The sequence below is a fragment of the Camarhynchus parvulus genome, chromosome 9, assembly GCF_901933205.1.
Source record: "Camarhynchus parvulus chromosome 9, STF_HiC, whole genome shotgun sequence".
Taxonomy (NCBI): domain Eukaryota; kingdom Metazoa; phylum Chordata; class Aves; order Passeriformes; family Thraupidae; genus Camarhynchus; species Camarhynchus parvulus.
In genome coordinates this window covers 18,522,080-18,543,305 of record NC_044579.1, presented here as the reverse complement: position 1 = coordinate 18,543,305, position 21,226 = coordinate 18,522,080, and the positions used below count along the sequence as shown (strand labels likewise).

Here is a 21,226-nt window from a genome sequence, read left to right as displayed (position 1 = left end):
GTCCCCTTTGGGATGAACTGGAGCCCCTTCATATGGCCAGTGGAGCCAACCCAGCAGAGTAGGATAAGGGTTTGAACCTGAGAAAGGAAAAATGTAGGACTGCTTTTTTTTCTGTCCCTCTTCTATATATATTGGAGGTAAATATTTCTTTCAAAATAATCTATGCAATAGCAAACATTGTTATTGAGGGGAGCAACCACAGTTAAGGAGACATGGAGGCTGCAGGTTGTTCAGGACAGGCAGTTCCTCAAAGTTTAGAGTCCTCCCTCTGTACTGCTGAAAAAGCTCCCCTATTACCCAACCTCCTTACAGAGCAGATTAATGAAAGAAAATAGATCAGAGAGGATGTCAAGTGTCAGCTCCCTTTGAGTGCTGAAATCAGTGGAATTTTAAGCACCTGTTCCCACAGAGAAAAGGTATATTGGCCTTCAGAGAGGCAGAGGCTCACAGCTCCTCCAGGCTGATACCCTGCATTAGGGGCAAATGTTTCACTCATGTGGTCCAAAATACAAACACTGACTTACTTCAGTGTGAGCTTGACGTTGCAGGTGGAGCAAGAGAAGCAATTCACACACCAGGCCTTGTTAAGAGCTGATACCACTGCAAAAGTAAAAGCACCAACTAAGAGGAAACTGATGGATTGTTTGAATTCAGATTTATATCCAAATTCAAATGAGGCCAGATGTGAAAACAAACACTGTTGTCTTGCAACTGTGGGACTGCAACAGCTGCACTAACAAATGAAACAAGGACAGCAACCCAAAACAAGGAGAGAACAAATCTTACCATCTCCTTCTATCACGTGGCTGCAGTTGTAGCAGACATCTCCAAAGAGCTGCACAGAAAAAGAAATAAGAATACAAACTCATGTTGCTGAGTGCTCATGGTCCCCAAATCACACAGCTGGTGTGAACATTAAATACTAATAATCAAAGAATTCCCAGATACAGCAGTGGTCCCAAATATACCAATTTAAATCTTCTGAATAACTTCTCATACACTTGCCAAATAGCCTATGTTCCTTTGGATCTCATACCACTAAACACTACAAAACCTTTTTTGTTGATGCCTCACACTCTAGCACTGTTAGAGGATCTTAAAGTCCTGTGGAGAAGAAAGGATGGGCAGAGTAAGATGCTTAGTGTAGACAAACATCTCCTGGTGCTCAACTACAAACCCCAAAATAGAACTATTGCTAAAATACAGCCACTGTCAGAACAGCAACACTTACCTCTTATGAGAGAGTTATTGATCTGACAGAAGAAAATACCAAACCAAAACATTGTTCAGTCGAATCACACCAAAAAAACAGGGTTTGATTGGTTTTTCTGGTTTTTTATTTTTTAATTAATCTACTTTTCTATGTTTTAGACGACACAACAATTGCCTCGTGCCCACAGAAAGAAGTAATTATCAAAGAAGTCCACAGAAATACATTAGAAGTAAAATCACAGGGATTTTAATCTCAACCCAAGGTCAGTGATTTTCTGTCAAATTAAAATCAGTGTCCCCAGGACATTTCTATTCTGTTTTCAGCATCACTTTTCTGCCAAGAAAAACTATTATTTTTCTGTTAAATCTGACTAGTTTCTTAATATTCCATTGCATCTACAAACTCAGATTATGCAAAATCTGCATAGCTTTACATATACAAAACATGAAAAAGCATTTGCCAGACACAACAAGTACCTACATCACAGATGGCTGAATTTACCTGATTATAATGAGTCTCACAATAGGCCAGCCCTTTTTTTTCATAGTGTCGGTGCCCCAAGAACGGCTTCTCACACTTGGCACAAACAAAATGCTGTAAAATGAAAAAAAAAAAAAACAACAACCCAACATTTCATGGCAGGCAAAACAACTTTCCCATCACCAGGGAAAAACATGGCAATAAATCCTAGCTCAATACATGACACTTGATCACAGAACAGTTTGGGTTGGAAGGGACCTTAAGGCTCATCTGATTCTGAGCTGACCTTGGACACTTTCAGAGATGGGGCAGCCACAGCTTCTCTGGGCAGCCTGTGCTAGGGCCTCAGGGCCTTACAGGGAGGAATTCCTTCCCAGTCTCTAATCTAAATCTCTTTGATTTTAAAGCTGTTATCTCAATGTTTTGATGAAGCACAGACAGGAAAGATCTTTATGGAAGGAAAAAAAAAGGAAATATTTAGTCTATTTATAGTGATTAAGAGTTGTATTAAGGATAGGTGGAAGGTCTGCTGGAAGGGCAATCATCTTGTGTCTATCCTGATAGACTTGTGGACTATTATCTTGCTTGTTTCAGGGAAGAGAAGCAGGAACATAAACACAGTTTGTATGAATACACCTCAAATGACCAGCAGCATGTCTCTCAGGTCAAGCCCTAGGAGGCATAAATGACTGAAACAAAGATGACTAAAAATTCAGAGCAAGTTGTGATGACTCAGTTGAAAGTTATAGAAACAATGAACTGAAAAGGCTTAAAAAGCAAGAATTGCTCAGCTTTCAGTAAAAAATTCCAATGCTGTTATGTGCCTGGTAACTCGAATTGGAGAGGATATATCTGAGTACATCATACAAAATATGTACATTTATTAGTAAGTAAATGCTTTTCAGTGAGCCTTATTCTGCAGGGATTGTTACAGATTTTAAATTTAAGGTTATTACAGCTGTGAAAACAACTTTCTTAGGAACCCTGATGGCCCTGCTGTAACTCATCCACTCACAAAAGGTGAAGACAATCCCAAGCATAAGCAATTGAGTTTAGTCTGAATCCATATATTACAGACCACTTGCATGTCTACAGCTTCCCAGCAGCACCAGCCCTGTTCCAGACGAGCTGCTGAAGGCAGTTTCAGGTTCAGAAGGGCTCACCTCGACGTGCCACTGCTTGCCCAGAGCGTTGACCACGCGGCCCTCGATGGGCCTGCGGCAGGCGCCGCAGATGGGGATGCCCATCTTGTCATGGCAGGGCAGGCAGTAGAGCTCCCCCTTCAGCTCCCGTGCCTCGGCTGTCAGCTCCTTCCTGCAACACAAACCCAGCTCAGGGCACTGAGGGAAACTCTGCAGCGCCCACGAGGAATTGCTGCAACACTATACCTGAGAGTTAACTTAGGCAATGTTCACACTACCAATACAGTCATTTTAACTAGTGAAATAGAGTCATTGTCAACTCATCTTTCTAAAATTGCTTTCTTGGTTTGCCAGACAAGAAGGTATGTAGACCATCATGTCTGCAGCTGGATACTCTCACCGACACACAAGGTGCACCTACATGGACACTCACAGTGTCATGCTCAAACTTGAGGTATCTCTGAATGGGACAGCTCAGGTGCAAGAGCCATCCTAGCAGTGCTCAGCAGTGAGACATTTACTTGCACTGTTATCCATTCTGGAGCAGCACTGTGCCCAGTTAAAATGCCTTCATTGTAAGTAATTCAGGTCAGACAGCTATCAGCGTGGCAATGGACAGGGACACAAGACTGACACAGCTCATCAAGCCTTTTTTTTTTTTTTTTAAATCCAGGAATTCAAAGTGAAACTATTTTGGACAGCCTGGTAACTCCTATTTTTGGAAAACTCTACTATGGTAATCTGCACACAGCCTTTCAGGTAAATTCATGCCAATGAACTCTTTTCACTTTCATTACAAACCATGTTAGAATAAGAGAATATAGAGTGGCAAAATAAAATTAAAATTCCTGTAGTTTTCCCAAACTTATTTCAGTTTCTCCTCACACAACTTCTATTTGCTCAACAATAACAATGTGAAGGCAGCAAAGTTTAGACCTGCACTGCTGACTCAACTGTTTGTCTCTCTCCTTTTTTGTCAGTTTACAGTATGACAACATACCCACAGTGGGTGCAGTTGAAGTGATCTGGATGGTAGGAATCATTCCTAAACATCAGAGGCTGCTCATCAATTATCAAGTGGCACTTCTGACAGATATACTTGCCCAGTCCCTTGGCTTTTTCACGGTTGTGGCATGGCCTGCACAGGTGCCTGGTTGAACAAAGTAAAGGAAGGAAAATATTAAAAAACTTTCTCCTAAAACAACGTATAATACATACTGTGGGAAGTCCTTTATGTAACAGAACTGTCTTCTGAGGTCAGAATAAACATAATTTTAGTTTCATACCAATTGCACAGAGAAGAATGAGCATAAAGCAGTCACACAGTTGTATTTCCTCAGAAGACTACTCCAACATTCACTGATTTATGTGCCATCAGAGGTATCACCCAGTCATTCTTCCAGGGATCCTTTCCAACCCTCCAGATCTTTTCTGATAGCTGGGCAAGGAAAGGTGGCAACACCCTCCTATCTATAAGTAATGGATCCAACTATAACAGAGGCATTACAGCACTGTGAGGGAGTCAAGGAGAGAGAATAAAATGTGTCAAACCAAAGTGCATTGCTTGAATGCCTTTTACCATGGCTGGATTCCTTAGTCTTCAATATCTAGGAAAAACAAGAGACCTCTTGTTGCCTACAAATTCCTTTTACTCCTAAGTCAAAGAAAATTAAGAACCATGCAATTTTATGTGGTAAAAGCAGCTGTATTCCTAGCACATGTTCTTGAACACATTACAAGTACACTTCTAAACAGGCAGATAACCCAAATTTATGGTAGAAAAGCTCAGGCAAAGGCATAAAAAAACTTGTGAAGGCTGATGGAAGCCACCAGTTTTGTCCCAATACTTAGGAGCTCTGAGGAGAAGCTGTTGCCTATTACCTACCCCTCTAGCTGCAACACTGTGGGCTGGGAAGAATTTATGATAAAAGAAAAATGACAGAGAATGACTTCTGTGGGTTTCTTTGTCCCAAAACTAACAAGTCTGCTTCATTCCTTTCACTGTATCACTATGTCAAACACTCACTGAGATTTACAGGTCATTCTCAAAACACATCAGACAAAAGAAAAAGTTCAAATGGAAAGGGCAGATTTATGGATTAAGTAGCAGGTTCTTCACAGGGCCCCTTCCAAAATTCTGCCCTGACGAATTATTTACCCTTAGATCTGTGAAATGAGGACAAGAATACAACACATGTTGTTGTGAGGCCTCAAACATTTATGACTCTCAGCTGGCAGGTGCCTGTCTAAGTGCTAAGTATCATTATTATTCTCTCCAAATCTGAGTCCTTCTGTCAGCAAGTGTCTCTGCCCAGGGCTGGAAGCACTGTCCGCCCAGACGGAGTCCAGAAAAAGCAGACAGCACCCCATTATAAGGAAACACACAGCTGTGCTCATCTCAGCATAAAGGCATCAATTTTACTCAGCACTGTCAAATGCAGAGTAATTATACAGGGCTGGACATGGGGACCCCGAAGCAAGAGTCCTGAAAGAGACCCCTCTCATTCAGCTGAAAGAGATGCCTTCAGCCATTTGCACTGATAAACCATTATCAACCCCCACCCCACTCACAAACCCTGTGCCCTCCCACAGACCCTCTCTTTTGGAAGCAAAGGGAAGTGCTGGACAGGCTAAGCTGTTACCATAGCAGCCTCCCCTCTCACTAACCCTCTCCCCCTCCCCCTTCCCACCATTATGGAATTATCCCATTCTGAAGTGTCCTGTTGTGTCTGTTAATACTAGATTTCCCCCAAACAATGCATCTCTCCACCCTCCTAAAATAATCAGGGGACTCCAAGGATTCTGTGTTTAGGGCTGGAGGTTCAGTAGCAGCCTTCAGTAAGCACCATGAACACTGGCATATTCATGCAGGATACTCATATCTATACCAGCAGCCCCAGTGCCAAGAGCTCAGCTGGGATGAAGACAGCTCCTCAGTGCTGGGGTGTCCTCTCCCCTGCTCTTGTGTGACTGAGCTGATAATGTGCTATCAGAGCAAGGAGGACACTATATAGAGGGGCTCCCCTCTCTGCACTCAGCAACTCTGCAACTTTGCACTCTCTTGGAATCATCTTGTTTGCTCTGCTGTTTCTAATTTGCTGTCATCAGAAGGAGCTCGTTGAGATATTTCCCAAAAGGACCCTATACTTCACCCACAGGACGGCATTGTAAAGAGGTAAGAGATCAACTTTTGTTACTAGGAGCTTTAGGAGTTTTTTTTTAGGAGCACTCCTAATGGCATTAGTTTTAGCTGGTGCCAATGAGGAGCAGAACACATATTGAGGTGGATGAATATAATGGAAATGTCTGAATCTAAGAATAGGTAGCATTTTCTGAACTTCAAAGAATAATTTCCTTCCCTTTATGTCACTCCTTCAAAACAAAAAAGGCTTTCAAACTTTTGTACCTAATGTATATCCATTTGTGCCAGTTGTATGGTATGTCTAGTGCTCTCTGACACTGCTTTGATGCTCACAATAACCAAGTATTTCAGCTGAAATACAGGCTCAGCAGAGAGTGATTATCAGGAGAATAACTTCAGTCAGAAAATGACTATTTCTAATGAAGAGTACTTTGAGTGAAAGATAGGAGACACTCATTTGACAAGACACTAAAGTCATAATCATAAGAACACACAAACCAGTATAATCACACCAGAAACTGCTCTAGCTGAGAGTAAGAACAGGAATTTCTGATACCTACAACAAACCCTAACCTACAAAAGCTCCAAACCAGCCAGGTAACTGTGTTCAATGAGCTAAAGATTTCCCCTGCTAGTTCTTTCATTAATGACAGACAGAGCATCTGCTGAAAGAGTGATTGCATTATGTCCACACTGACAGCCTTGTGGATTGTTCTTTTGCTTGTTTCTGAGCAGAAGAGAAACAGGGCATGAAATATGGTCAGTGTGCATGCATGTATTTCAAATGAGCAGTGACACCCCCATTTCAGCTCAGCTCTGGGAGGCCTGGGATAATGGCTCATTCCAGAAAAGTGCTCTGTTCAGCAGTACGTAAATCACTAAATATTCACACAACATCAAGAGTGCAGTCCAAGCAGAAATTACTGGATAATGAGCCAGACTCCTAAAGGAGTTTTCTGTCTGTGGAATGAAAGCCTCTTGCACCATACAGCTTAACACAGACTACACATTATAGGTCATTTGTGAAGGTTTCTAGTTTGCTCTTAGCATTTATACAGACTATAGGAATCCCAGTGATTTGTTTGTAAAAATAAAAAAAAACTGAACATATTTATTTTAGATCTACAGGATAAACCCAAAGAGAATAGGAGTGGAATTGCAAATAACTGCAAAGGGCTTTTCAACACCTTCTAGAGAACACACTGTCAGAGAATTATTACTTTTCTAAAGCTGTAGAATTTTGCTGAAAACATGTAAAGTCTAAAAATAAGCCAAACAATTAATTCTAGTGACATGTTGGCTTTTTTCTCAACCTACTCAAGTGCTACACCACTATTTTCATCTATTAACTAGAATTACAAAAAAACCATTAAAGCTGTAATGAAAATGTTCTTTTAACTTAAAACATAAGCAAAATTAGAAAGAGGACCGCTTCCTTTTTCTATAACTTCTAACCAGAAAATGAAAAACATGTCACTTCACCTTGCTCTAAAAAGTAAATTAGGTAACAGCAGCTCTCCTATGAAGGCTATCATTTGCAAAGACTGAATCTATTCCAATTTTATCATTAGCTCTAAGCCTCTCTCTTCCTGACACTGACATACTGGGCTTCCAGATAGCTCTGACATTCTCCTTTCTACTCCAACCCACAGCATTTTGCACTGAAAGCACGTCTGTATAGAAATCCATAGCAGACTCAATGCTGCCATCAGTGAGGACAAAACTCTCAACTTTGAAGTCCTGCCTATTCTAAGGCTGGCACTGACACGCAGCTGAATCTGAATTTCCAAGATCTGCCTTAGGAAAGGAATTCAAATTAATTGGTTCAGTGTATCATGCTGTTAAACCCCTAATAATCAGCTTGTAAACAGGGAAAAGTCTGCTTACACCTTCACTTTGGGAATTGATTTAAAGCACTATCAGTAAGACAAGAGTTATCCCAGTCTGTTCCATCAGACAACCCTGGCTTCTGCTTTCCCAGCTGCTCCAAGCCAGCATTTACTGCTCACTCAGGTGTCACAACCATGGACAGAACAATGTTTAGCCATAAGACTATCCCCAGCAGGTGTGTACACAAAGATCACCTGATTTACACTTTTTGCAGATGAAAAGCATAATTAAGGAACAGGCCTGACATGAAAAAAAAGAGTTAATAGCTAGAACATGAGGTGATAAGCACCATAATAAATTAACAGCCAGTAAAAAGGCATGGTCTCACTGTTTCTCTTTTGGTATGCAACAGAAAAATACAGATTTAAACATAATTCCATTCAGAGAGGACAAGTATGTGAGTCAATGTTACTATCCCATACAAACTTTAAACTCTTGGGTTCAAGAATACTTGCAGGTTTTACTTTGTAAGGGACAAATGAATAATATAAACAAAAAATTGTGGTCTCATCAGTAAACTTGTAACCTTCGTAAAAAAAAAAAAGGGGCATTTTCCTTTTGTATGTAAAAGCAAAATTTAACAAGTATTTTTACAGATAAGAACAAAAAGGGTTGTACATTCTTCCTTGCACATGCAATTGCAAGTAATGGCAAGATAGCAACTTGTTATAAATACTCAAATCCAGAAGAGTATCCAGGCAATGCATGAAGTAAGAAGGGCCTTCTGTGGCCATAGGAAGAACTTCAAATTGCTAAATTTCATCCAGTCTCCTTGCTGTTGACTTTGTCTCTTCAACTGTGAACCAAACAGAAGTAATCCAGCACATTTGTTTCCAGTTATTCCACTTTTCTGTTCACCTGAAATTAACAGCAGCCAAACTGAAGATATTAATTACCTTGGAATTTTCTTACATTTTCCAATATATTTGTCTGTCCTTAATCCCATTTCAGTTCTCTATGATCCCAATATTTTTGCGCATCTGAACGATGAGTTCTGTTGGGGAGCTGTGTGCATAATGGATGTATTTAAAGATGTATTGAATACAATGGAGGAATGGTCAGTCAGCAAGGGTGAGCAAAGTGGAGGTACTGCTGCACAGACTGTAACACTTCTGAGGAATCCAAGTAACAGAGACAATGCTGGAATTTCAGAACACCTGCATTTCCCTACCACCTACACCCACACACAAGCAATGTACAAAAAGCCATGGGTAGGTGCTCAGAAAATCCTATCACACTTCTTGTTGATGCTGTTCAGGACATTGCAAACAGAGACTGACAAAGCTAAGACCAGTTTTGCAAAGCTTCTAGGTGGAAACAGCCCTAGATAAACTACAGTGGAGCTCAGGCTTTTGAAGGGGGAAAAGAGAAAGCTGTGGTGGAAGATAAAAACTGCAGGGAAGGATGACACTGCAGCATGTGCATTATTTAAAATCTTCCCTGAGTCAATTCAGTGGCAAAAGGTGTTGCTACCCATCTGAAAAGTTTCCTTCTATATTGGAACTAAGTGCATTTGCCTTAAACACATGACTTTAAACTAAAATAATGCTGAAAGGCTTTCAGAAACCCTGCGGATTTTTTAAATAACAGCAGTATTTGACCTGTCTTTTTTAAAAACAAGACAGATATTCGAAGCTAGTTCACCTTACAACAGATACCTGTGCTCAGAAAAGCTGACTCATCAGGAACTCCAAAGTCCTGAATCAGGCTTTCACACTGAAACATGGAAAGTGCTTTCTAGTTAGATATACAGAACACACTCCTACTCCTCTTAACCAGACACACAAGCATCTCACTACTCGGTTACACAACTGATCTCAGCACGGGCTGGAGACAAGCTCATCACCAGCTACCCAGCTCTTCATTGGGTTCCTTCCATGGGAATTACTGCTCTGGTAAACCCAGCTGAGTAGAGAGTATTCAGAATTCTAGTGTAACGCTTAAATTCAGACTGACCTGTCATACCAAACACTGATGCTAGCAAACAGGAGACACTACTGACTTTCATGCATGGGTTTTTCAGTCTGTCTTTTTTGTTTGTTTGTTTTGTTTTTCACAAATCCAGGCTCTTCTGTAATATAATGTCTTAATTCTTTCACATTTAGGGCTTTTACTTCTTCAGAACTGTGGGGAAAAAATGAACAGGCCTGCAGCTTCAAGCCTGCTCTTCAACTGCTCAAATCAATCAAATTTCAGTTTGGAAACATCAGAGCAATGTGGCAAAGAGACACATCTTGAGAACATGATTTTTGCCACTTTCTACTTTCTGGACTTCATCCTGGCTTTTGCTGGCAATGCCCTGGCTCTTTGGCTTTTCATCCGGGACCAGAAGTCAGGCACGCCTGCCAACATTTTCCTGATGCATCTTGCTGTGGCTGACCTGTTCTTTGTGCTGGTACTCCCCACCCGGCTGGTGTACCATTTTTCTGGTAACCACTGGCCATTTGGTGAGATCCCCTGTAGACTCACTGGTTTCCTTTTTTACCTCAACATGTATGCCAGTATTTACTTCCTGATGTGCATCAGCGTTGACCGTTTCCTGGCCATCGTGCACCCGGTGAAGTCCATCAAGCTCCGCAGGTCCCGCTATGCCCACATGACGTGTGTCTTTCTGTGGGTCATCGTTGGGGTGGCAATGGCACCTCTGCTGCTCAGTGTGCAGACTGTCCAGATGAAAAACACAACTGTCTGCCTGCAGCTCTACAGAGAAAAGGCCTCACGCCATGCCCTCGTGTCCTTAGCAGTGGCATTCACCTTCCCCTTCGTGACTACTGTGACCTGCTACCTACTCATCATCCAGAGCCTGAAGAGTGGGAACAGAGTTGAGAAGCACCTGAAGGAAAAAGCTGTCAAAATGATCATTATGGTCCTGATGATTTTTCTAATTTGCTTTGTACCTTACCACGTCAACCGCTTCATTTATATTCTCCATTACAACGGGAGCAGAGCCTCCTGTGAAACGCAGCGTCTGCTGGCCCTCAGCAACCGCATCACCTCCTGCCTCACCAGCCTCAACGGCGCCTTCGACCCCATCATGTATTTTTTTGTGGCTGAGAAATTCCGTGAGGCTTTGTGCAATCTGTTTTGTATTAAAAAGACCATAATGTTGCCTCAAACATATGAGGGTAAGACAAATGAGAGCTCACTAAGTGCTAAATCTGAACTGTGAACATGACTCTTGTCAGTGTCAGTACTTCATCTTAAGAACACTCTCTTCCACCAAAATCAGCTGAGAGCACAAATATGCAGCAAGACAGTCCAACCAGAGTCAAACCCATCCTGAGAAGGGAAGTTCTGTTGTTTTTATGGGGCTGTCATTAACAAGAACCCCTTGACCATAGAGAACATATGCGTTAGCGTTGCTGAAACTGCAAACAGAAGGACAGTTCTGGTCTCCAAGAACTGAAACTGAGGGGTGAGCACTTAGGAATAGGGAAGGGGACAATGAGGGAAATGGACCCATGTATTTTTTTTCAAAGAACTTAATTCCCAAAGCACTCGGTGCTTCCTCTGTGCAATGCATACAGCCTTATTTAAAATTTCACATTGTACCAGCAGTAGAGATCCACTCCTGAGACCTGCTGGATGAAAAAACCTCCACATTTGCACATCTTGATCAAGTTGCTGAATTCAAAGTGTTTATATGTAATAGAGAGAAAATTGGTACTAAATGGTGACAAGAAAAAAAAAATCAGAATGAAGCAATAAACCCAGCCTGGACAGGAATTAAGACAGAAAAGATTCCTAGCTTTAAGATGGTTTACAGTTCTTTTTTGTGACTTATCTAGCAAGACAATTCCTTCACTATGGATAAGTAGGGATTATTGTTATTCTCACTGATACAAACTGCATCCAGCAAAATATGCCTGCTACAATGAAAAGGGAAAAAAAGAACACATGAGCTTCCAATAATATTTACTAAAAGATTGCTCCAATGCTATGGATATAAATATTATAGGAAATCATGTGGCAGGTAAAATATATTGTTACATAGATACACACACCTATCTCTCTGCTATGCTTTGGGAACAAGTTCCTTACCATTTGAGATTTGATCCACGAATTACAAAATCAAACATACTTTATCTTGCTTGAACTGCTTTTATCCTGACTGCTTCCCCAAAACACCCTAAGTGCTATTCCAACAGCCCATTCTAGCAAGATGAGATGCCAAAAGAAAATCAGTTACGCCCAGCTCAAAAAACTAAGGCACAGAGGTTGCATGCAGTATGAAAAATAAGAGGGTATTGAAAAGACTCCCTGCTGGACAGAAACAAGTATATGACCTTTTCTTCCTTCCTTCACCATTTAGTTAGTGAAAATATAAACTCTAGGAAACTACTAGGCTTTGCTCATAACATATAAAAGCCTAAAATTAACTCTGAATAGTGCAACACTGCTAACTGCTGGACTGTTTTATTTTCTTATAATGGTATGCTTTTGTATAAGCTCTCTTTTGTGTTTTTATTTCTTATTTCTGAATTAAATGCATTAATTGACCTCTAGGATTCATTTTGTATTTCTGCATTTAAAATAAATGACTTCTGAAGACCAGTGGAATCACAGGCTGAAAAGACTTTGCGGTAATTGTTGTGTTGTTCTTTTGGCCTTTTGCTACATCTTGATTTCCTGCTCAGCAGCTTACTTAATGAACAGCCTGCCTGAGATCACATAATCCCTTTTTCTCACTTATTATGCAGCCTTCTGCCTGAAATTCCTTTCTTTTCCAGAACACATTCACTAGCCATTAAAATTTGAGTTTCTTGTTGGAAACAAGAATGTGTTTCATTGGATTAAGAACTTCTCACCTAACAAGTTATTCCTAAAGTTTCTTCTGTACCTTTTCAAGCTTCCCTTCTCAGTGTAAAACTAACTGACCACCCTCAGCATCTCCCAGCTGTATCAATAACACACTGATAAAACTTTCTGACCTCCTGCTCCCTCTTACCTGCCAGCATTCTTCACAAACCCCAGGTCAGCAAGGGTTACATCGCAGAGCTCACAGCGGAAGCATTCTGGGTGCCAGTTGTTGTTCATTGCCTTGATAACACGCCCAGTAATGAACTCACCTGCAAAAGGAAACCATGAGATGCATGCAGAAAACAGTTATCAAAATCTACCGTCCTTCCACTTTAATTTCATAATTACTATTACAGTCTAATTTTGAAAAAAAAACAAATTATTCCCACAACCGAATAACCCAAAATCATTGCTGGTATCATGCTTTGTTCTCACCCAGAGCTCCTGACTCCTTAAAACAACCCCAACAACCCCAGCCCAAGGGACTGGACGTCCCAGCAATGCTGCAAGGTTTGCACAGCCCTGCAGTTGTTAAGCCCTGGTGTTGATATTTGCCACTTCTTACCACATTCCCCGCAGCAAGGAGCAAACAGCATCTGGAAGTCATGCTCACAGTACTTCCTACCTTCAAACTGCAAACAAAACAAGAGAGAAGGAGCCCTCATGAATAACTGAACTACTTTTACATCTTGACAGTGCAGCATGATTTTCCATTGATATGACCATTTAGTCAAGGTCAGTCACATTTTCCAGTACTAACCCCCTATACACTTGTTTTTCAAATCCTAAAGGTTCTTGTTAAAGAAATACCCACATATGGCTTCAGCCTCATGGTGATTTTGCACAGCTAAATTAATAGCAATGCTGCTACAACATGGTAAAAATCCTGAAGAATACCCCAATCCTTTTATTATAGTTGTCCTTCATTTCATTTTTGCTTTAGTTTAGTTCAGAACTACTGTTCCTCCTACACGAGGCTAAAACTCATGTCAAAATAAAATACAGCAAGTTTAAACCAATGTGTTATTCAAAATATGTGCTTGTGCATATTCTGCAAAAAAACTCAACCAAGTTTTTAAATGGGTTCACTTATTACAGTTGCCCAAGTGGAACAGTTTTATACAATATGCCTAAAAATAAAGACAAAAAATCACTTTTGTCTAATAAAATATTAAGGCCAGGTTGGACAGTGCTTTGAGCAACCTGGTCCAGTGGAAAGTGGCCCTGTGTGATGATTTGTAAGGTTCCTTCCAACCCAAAACATTTTATGATGCTGTGATGATTAACAAAACACTTTTTATTTTCTTTTTGAAATGTGTCTTGCCCAAAGAGCAACTTTTGCTGTTACCAAAGGAATTTGTGAGAAGAAAAAAAGGGAAATGAAGTTGGAAGCTCCTCAAAAAAATGGTGACAAATATTCAGGGCTAAGAAATTAAACACACAAGAAAGCTGAGAATTCCTTGATTTTACCAGAGCTATTTCTCTTCTCTTCCAAGCAGCCTGAGAACTCACCTCATAGAAGAGCCCCTCAGGGAACTGCCGGAAGCACTGGGCACAGACAAAGCAGCTCTCGTGGTACAGCTCCCCATTGCTGTTCACAATCCTCTCGGCAGGGTCGAACCGCGCCTGGCAGCGCTCGCACACGGCGTTCGCCAGAGCGTCAGACATGTTACTGCAATAAAGGCAAGAGCAAGAACATTTACCAACACAACATCCCAGCTGCTTTAAACTCCCTTTTAAATGAAAAACAAAAAGATCAATGAGTCACTGACATCAGTCAGAAATAAGGTTCTGACACCTCATACGTGGCAGATGAGGTCAAGTAAACAGATGTACCTATTGCACACTTTCGGCTACTTCACCGAAGTTTCACCCCATTACATCATCCTGCTAATAGCTCATAGCAAATATCCACAATTTTTCACAAATCAGGAGTTTGGAGAGCAAAAACCTAATGATCCTGGCTTCTTGGGCCTTCTGGTCTCAGGGTATGGATTTTCTGATGTGTAGTAAGCACTGATATCCCACTGCCCTCTCCACTATCAGCAGTAGCAAACCATTTCCCCTCTACAGGCCCCTGTCCTCCTGACAAATTAGTTCAAACTGTCAAAGTGTTACAAAGCTATGGGAGGGAGAAGTCCCTCTAGCTGGCATGGCCAACACCTCAGCTTCACTTCCACAGAACATGAGGCTAAATCCCTCCCCAAGCCACACTTAAAAATCACGTAACATTTCCTTGACCTACCCTAGAATAAGGAATCACCCTAACCTCTTCCACAAAGTTCTCATGCTTGCCAGCATGCTAATATAAGTTAATGCAGTTTTAAAATGTTTATCACATGTGCAAAGCAGGAGGGATAAATTATCAGGTACATCTCAGTTCCTTGTTGCAGCGTGATCTTTCCTTTAACCACCAGACTATCCAATAGTGTAAAACCTCAATATTATTACACCTTTTGTTATAGAAAAATTGTTTTATGCCTTCTGGATGGACACATTTTGAATTCCATGATTGGAAAGACTGCAATTTTATAGGTAGAAGTATAAAAAATTGCTACCATGTTAAAAAAATCTCCAAACTACTTGTACGGTACTTTTCCTGAGGTAGGTAACGTATGCATAAAATGAAAGACAGCTTGCTTTACAAGGCTTCTTTCTTTCTTTTTAGATTCAAAGTTACTCTGAAGTGATTTTCTACTGTTAATGTTACTCAACAACCCAACATGCTACTTTCCCCACCTCCTCATGAAGAACAGTAATTCAAGAAGCTTTTCCAGGAGCAGATTCTCTTTCCTCTGGTCAGAGACATGCCCCCCCAAACCAGGCCAGTGTCTGTATTCCAGGGCTTTGTGCCCTGAGCACAACTGAATGAGCAGGGGGCAGCCTCACACTCCTGGGGCAGCACAACCAGCCCTGACTCCAGCTGCCTGAGCTGAGCCAAGTGTCTCTCCTCTGCAGAGGGGACACCGAGGGCACATCCTAGGCTGTGACCTAGAGCCACCCCTCAGTAAAACCAGACTTTCTTTCTATGCTGCAGTTCCAAGGGAGGTAAAAACCAAGACAGACCACAATAGTTTCAAGAATGGAGTACCAATTTAGCAAAAATTTGTTACAACTTGTTTCCTTCTTGCAGTACAAAGGACATGTAAAAAAACAGACATGGACTGGAATTAGGGACAAGAGGAAATCCTGTAATTTCATAAACTAGAGATTATAGGTTAAAGAAATATTTTTTATCCTGACACAGTACCAAGGGAAAGGGTTAACACAAAAACTTCAGTGTTTGCAGCAAGGCCATCACCTAATCAGCTTAGTTTTCAGTCATCACTCTTCCAGCTACTCCACACAAATCTGTACCAGGACTTGTAAATATAATCTTCCCTTCAAGTATTTCTTCCCTGTTGAAAAATTCAGTTCCTAAATTCCAAAACTTGAGCTAGCCAACAGCCAAGATTAATAAAGACTGATGTTATCATAGTGAAAAAACTCCTCTAGGAAAAAAACCAGGCAAACCAGCAGGTATGACATGTTAGACACTAACAGCAAAGCACCATCTTGTGTTTGTTGGGTTTTATCCTTTATAAACATGAGGTCAACATTTTTAAAAAAACCCTAATTTTCTTTTTTTCTTCCTCCAGAGGGACCCACCAGCGCCAGTATCAACATGCAGGGTGAACTCCGCTAGAGCAGCCAACTCCACGATGGCATTTCACAACAACTCAAGCCTGCAACCTGCCCAGCCACGTTTCTGCATGAAACGCAGTGCAGCTGAGACACTGCACACCAGCCTCTGACATGCAGTGCAGCTGAGACACTGCACACCAGCCACCCCAGGAGGGATTCCCACACAAGTCCCACCACTGTCTTGGTAACAAAGATAAGGATGACACAGGGACTGCCCTGAAGTTGATGCTGCTGCTGACAAGATTTCCCCTAAGGCATAAGAAAGATGATCATGATACACTCTGAGCTGTCCATGCAAATGAGCTAATGAGTGTGACTCATTATGCAGATGAGAGAAACTAGTCCAGAAAAATACAAATGAAAGAACCAGTACAAAAAATAACAACTCAATCCTCTGCCTCAGCTGAAGCTTTTGGGAAGAGCCAGACTACAGGAGTCAAGTGAACCACATAGCTCCTGACCAATGTATCTCCTGTAATGCAAACCAGCAGCTGAGGCTCTTTGACAAACCAAGAGTTTTGCATCCTTGCTCTTTTTCCATTTTTAACTCTGCATCCATTTTCACTTAAGACATTCTATTGTTTTGCACTCAGGCTACAATTTGCCACTTCAGCATTGCCCTAAAGATATGACTTTGCATTTATTCAAAGGTTTTACTTTAACATTTGCCAATTTCTTAATTTCCCCGAATACACACCCCTGCATGCCCTCTTGTTTATACAAAACCAAGCATTTTTTCAACTAGCTCAAGGTTAAAATTAACCAAAGCTGGAAGGAAGAGGGAGCACCTTGCTAATTCACAGCAATTTTATGGTTCTGTTTACTACACTGCTGCAAAAGCACTTCTGCTGGCAGCATAGGGAAAGAAGAGTAACAGCACAACCATCCTTTTGGAAAGTTTGGCTTGCTGTGCCACTCATCAGATAGCTACACCCAAATCTTTCCCACAAAGGACAGTCCCCAATATAAAGTGCTTCTTCTATTCTGTTTGCTCGTTGATTTTTTGCTATTCAGTAAAATAAAGAATCTTCCTCTGTTTTAACAATAAGCTGGCGACACAAAGACAGGAAAGGCTGTTAAAATACGATGAGATCAGCATCCTGAAGTTATCCTGTCCTGCACAAACCCCAAAAATACCAGCATTGAAACAATGCTTTTCTCAATCTTTCATCAGTATGTGCTGTATCTTGAACAGATTATCTTTGACAAAGTACCTGATTTACAGAAATCATGTTTTTACCATCAAAACTAGGTTTCTCATGCTCTGACTTCTCAGAAGTATTTACTCTAAAGTACCAGCATAGGTCTTGAATGGAAAAGAAAAAGAAAAAAGAGAAACAAAAAATTCCTTCTTTAAAAGAAGTGGACAGTATCTAGGAGACCCATTCTGTGCCACAGGTACAAACACTACTGGAATATTTGAAAGCATTTTACATCCTTCTATCACCGAAGTCAATATTACCTCTGTCTGAAAACATGAATTCACAGGGATCTACCACTGGTGACAGATTAAGGAAAAAGAAGCAAATATAATAATTCCACTGCTAAGGGATTAGAAGAGGAGCTCCAGCTTTCACCAGGACATTTGCAGATTTCATTATTTTAAATGTGGCTACAAGACAAAATGAACCAGACACTGGACAATCAGGAGAACAGATGAACAGTCTCAGATTTTGCCTCAGAAGGAAAGGAACTGTAGGAACGAGGAGTGCTTCTGTCAGAAAAGCCCAGTCAAAAAAAGTTTTCTTTAATTGGTTTCAAAAGGTTTTTGGCTTTAGTGTCACACAGAGTTCTTCTTCATCACAATGCTGAATGAAGAACTGCTTCAATAGTGACCCAAAACCTTGCAGATACTACAAAAAGAAAGCAAGACAATACTTGGAGACACAAGAACCCAGGGCATTATCCAAACCTCAGCAGAGAGCAAAACCTATGTTGGGGAACCCTAAAAATGTGTTTTCTGCTCATTCTGGTCTACCAGTAGGAGCAAGTATATACAGAAAATATCACATGATTACATTTCTAGCATGTATGCACAGAGAGATATGATAAACTGGAAGAGCTATCACCACTTGTTTGTGTCACAGCAGCCAAGACAAAAATGAGAGCACTTCAGGAGAGGGGATGGCTCCCACCCCCATAGCACAGCTGAGAATTACTGACTTAAAGCCCTCAATGGTGCCAAAGATACAAATGAAATCTGCTGGGACAATACCAGACTTTTTGATTAATTTCACAGATAATGACTAATGCAAAGAACAAAATAAAGAGGAAGGGTGTCAGTTCATGAACTAGGGCTGAAAAACAGCCCCCAGCTACCCTTATCATTCCAAAAATCTCTTTGCAATTGACTTATCTGGACAACTTTCCCAAACTGAATTAACTTCTTTAGTATGGTTATTATTAAACTTGTCATAAATTGTTGGAAAAAATATTTCCCATTTGTTTAATGCATGACTTGTTGTGCATTTGGTAAACTATGTGCATAGCTTAACATTTTCAGCATTTCTCCTTATGCTTGCACTGAATTTTCAGTTCATGCTAAATACTTTTTCACTGACTAAATAAGAAATGAATAGTGTTTCTCTCAGTATATCTTCCTTGATCATGTAGCCCCCAAACTCTCCATGAAATAAACATTTTTCTTTCTTATTCAGAACACAGGGATAACCATAATTAAGAAAAACATATAAATGCAACTTATGGTCACAATATGGAAAAAAACCAACCTCTCCTTGGGCCTACCAGCAACAGCAATTTGCAACTGAGTAGAAACTGGAGGGGTTAAAAAAAATTGCACATATTGCAGCTGAGGCCAGAGTACAAGGTCTGTATGGCTGACCTGCAAGAAGCTGCAATCAGGTAGACTTTTGAGACCAGCAGCAACAAAAATCTCTTGGTATTCACACAGAAAAAAGTCCTATGCCGTGGATACTTGAGAATCCTTCTCAACACCAAGACACTTATTGCCAGTAAATGATGACCAGTTACTTATAAAGACACACAGTCAGCAGTGCTCACTCAGCCCAGGTAAATATCAACATAAAGAAATGTACAGGTTTTAAATAAAATATTCCTCTTACACAGGAAAACCACCCTTTTATTATCAAGCGTGTACCACTTAATCCAGAACGTCTATTTGAGAAATCACATCTTACACACATTAAATCTTTCTCTTCTTCACTTCCACTAGCTCAAAGGAGCTTAAATATGAAGTTTGTTTACCAGCACTGACAACACAAATCATTCCCCACATGTATTCACCAATTATCTCCAACTAGCAGCACCACTACTGCTGGATTGCTCTCCTTTACTTGAATAAAGGACATAAACTATCAAGGACTGTCAGGAAGGAGAAGCAAAAATTATCACTAGCTCAAAACCCATGGATAAAATAATTCAGGAGAGAAACATCTCAAAGGGATTAAAATTGTCAGCACTGTGACCTGCTCAATAAAACCAAAACATACTGGCTCTATGCTTACTTTGCTTCATGAACTATGATGTGAAAAACATGCTCAGTTTACTTGTACATCTGCTTTTTCAGAGCTTTTCCTTCCTCTCACAGGCCTCTTCCATGCTTCTCACTTTTCCTGACCAGCATTGTCTCCACTCAATGGCATCACCATTTCCTTTACCTCCTTGTAAGCCCCCCTCCTCATTAAATTCTCATATATTCACACCCACAGCTTCCACAGTAGGAAAAATAAAAAATTTACCAACTAACTAAGAGCTACTAGCTAAAAAGAAAAGAGCAGGAAAAGGAGAGTTTTAGTGAGGGATGCACAACTCATTGAGAGGCCAAACTAATTCCTCATGCCCAGGCAAGCATCAGGCCTACCTCCGGCTAAGAAAAGTCTAAAATTCAGAACTGACTGCTAGAAAAAGAAAATTATCTCTCCTGGATACTCACTGCTCTCTCCAGTGACTCAGACTTCAGATCCCATATTGCTGCTGCAGCAGCTCACAGTTCACCCAAAATGCAAGAAACTAAGTTTGATTTAACTCCTGCCAATTTACTGCCACAGCATATGCAGCAGTTGAGATGGCCACGACACACAGAGTAGCACCACACAATATCAGAGAGCTCCAATCCATACACAGTAACACCTTACTTCTTCAGAAGGCTGCAAGTCTCTGTCCTTCTTGTTCTTCAGCCCAGAAGAGAGGAAAAAAATTACACAAAGGGTTCATGAGTTGAGATAAGGACTAGGAGAAAACACTCCAGGGGCAAAACAGCCTCAACTTAGAGGTACAAAGCGAATTTTTTACTAAAAAAGTGAGAGGAAGATAATGAGAAGTAAAATAAGCCCTTAAAACACCTTTTTCCCCCCTCCTTCCTCCTTCCCACTCAGAGTGCAGGGACACAGGCCATGGGGGTTTTGGTCAGTTTATCACCCGTGGTTTCTCTCACTGCTCAGGGAGAGGAGCCACTCCCCTGTGAGACCGTGGGGTCCCTTCCCACAGGAGACAGCTCTCCAACATGGTTCCAATCTCACATGCAGCAGTCCTTCCAAAACTGTTGGGGCATTGGTCACTCTTCCATGGGGTGCAGTCCTCCTCCAGCCAGGAAGCAGGGCCCCCTCTCTCCACCAGGTCTCCCACTGGATCACAGCCTCCTCCTGGCATCCACCCGCTCCAGTGTGGGCACCTCTCCCACGGGCTGTGAGTAGATCTCTGCATCCCCCATGGATCCCCATGGGCTGTGGGTGGGTCTCTGCATCCCCCATGGATCCCCATGGGCTGTGGGTGGATCTCTGCATCCCCCATGGATCCCCATGGGCTGTGGGTGGGTCTCTGCACTGCCTCTGGATCCCCATGGGCTGCAGGGGCACAGCTGCTTCACCAAGGTCCTCACCACAGCCTGCAGAGGAA

General features: G+C 41.3%; 2 protein-coding genes across 6 annotated transcripts in view; one reads left to right on the top strand and one right to left on the bottom strand.

Annotated features, from left to right (window-relative positions):
- LIMS2 (LIM zinc finger domain containing 2) overlaps positions 1-21,226 on the bottom strand; it is a 48,030-nt gene that overhangs the window by 20,530 nt on the left and 6,274 nt on the right. For all 5 annotated transcript variants that reach the window (XM_030954006.1, XM_030954005.1, XM_030954004.1 and 2 more), the window contains exons 2-9: positions 14,180-14,339; positions 13,233-13,299; positions 12,816-12,936; positions 3,836-3,985; positions 2,857-3,007; positions 1,715-1,807; positions 787-835; positions 525-600 (exon numbers count right to left, since the gene is read on the bottom strand). In XM_030954006.1, coding sequence (XP_030809866.1) covers positions 525-600; positions 787-835; positions 1,715-1,807; positions 2,857-3,007; positions 3,836-3,985; positions 12,816-12,936; positions 13,233-13,299; positions 14,180-14,339 — 867 coding nt within the window. The remainder of the gene's footprint in view (positions 1-524; positions 601-786; positions 836-1,714; positions 1,808-2,856; positions 3,008-3,835; positions 3,986-12,815; positions 12,937-13,232; positions 13,300-14,179; positions 14,340-21,226) is intronic.
- Positions 5,638-12,444, top strand: GPR17 (G protein-coupled receptor 17). Its single transcript, XM_030954003.1, has 2 exons — positions 5,638-6,010; positions 9,973-12,444. The coding sequence occupies exon 2, from the start codon at positions 10,005-10,007 to the stop codon at positions 11,034-11,036; it is 1,032 nt and encodes a 343-aa protein (XP_030809863.1). The 5' UTR covers positions 5,638-6,010; positions 9,973-10,004; the 3' UTR covers positions 11,037-12,444.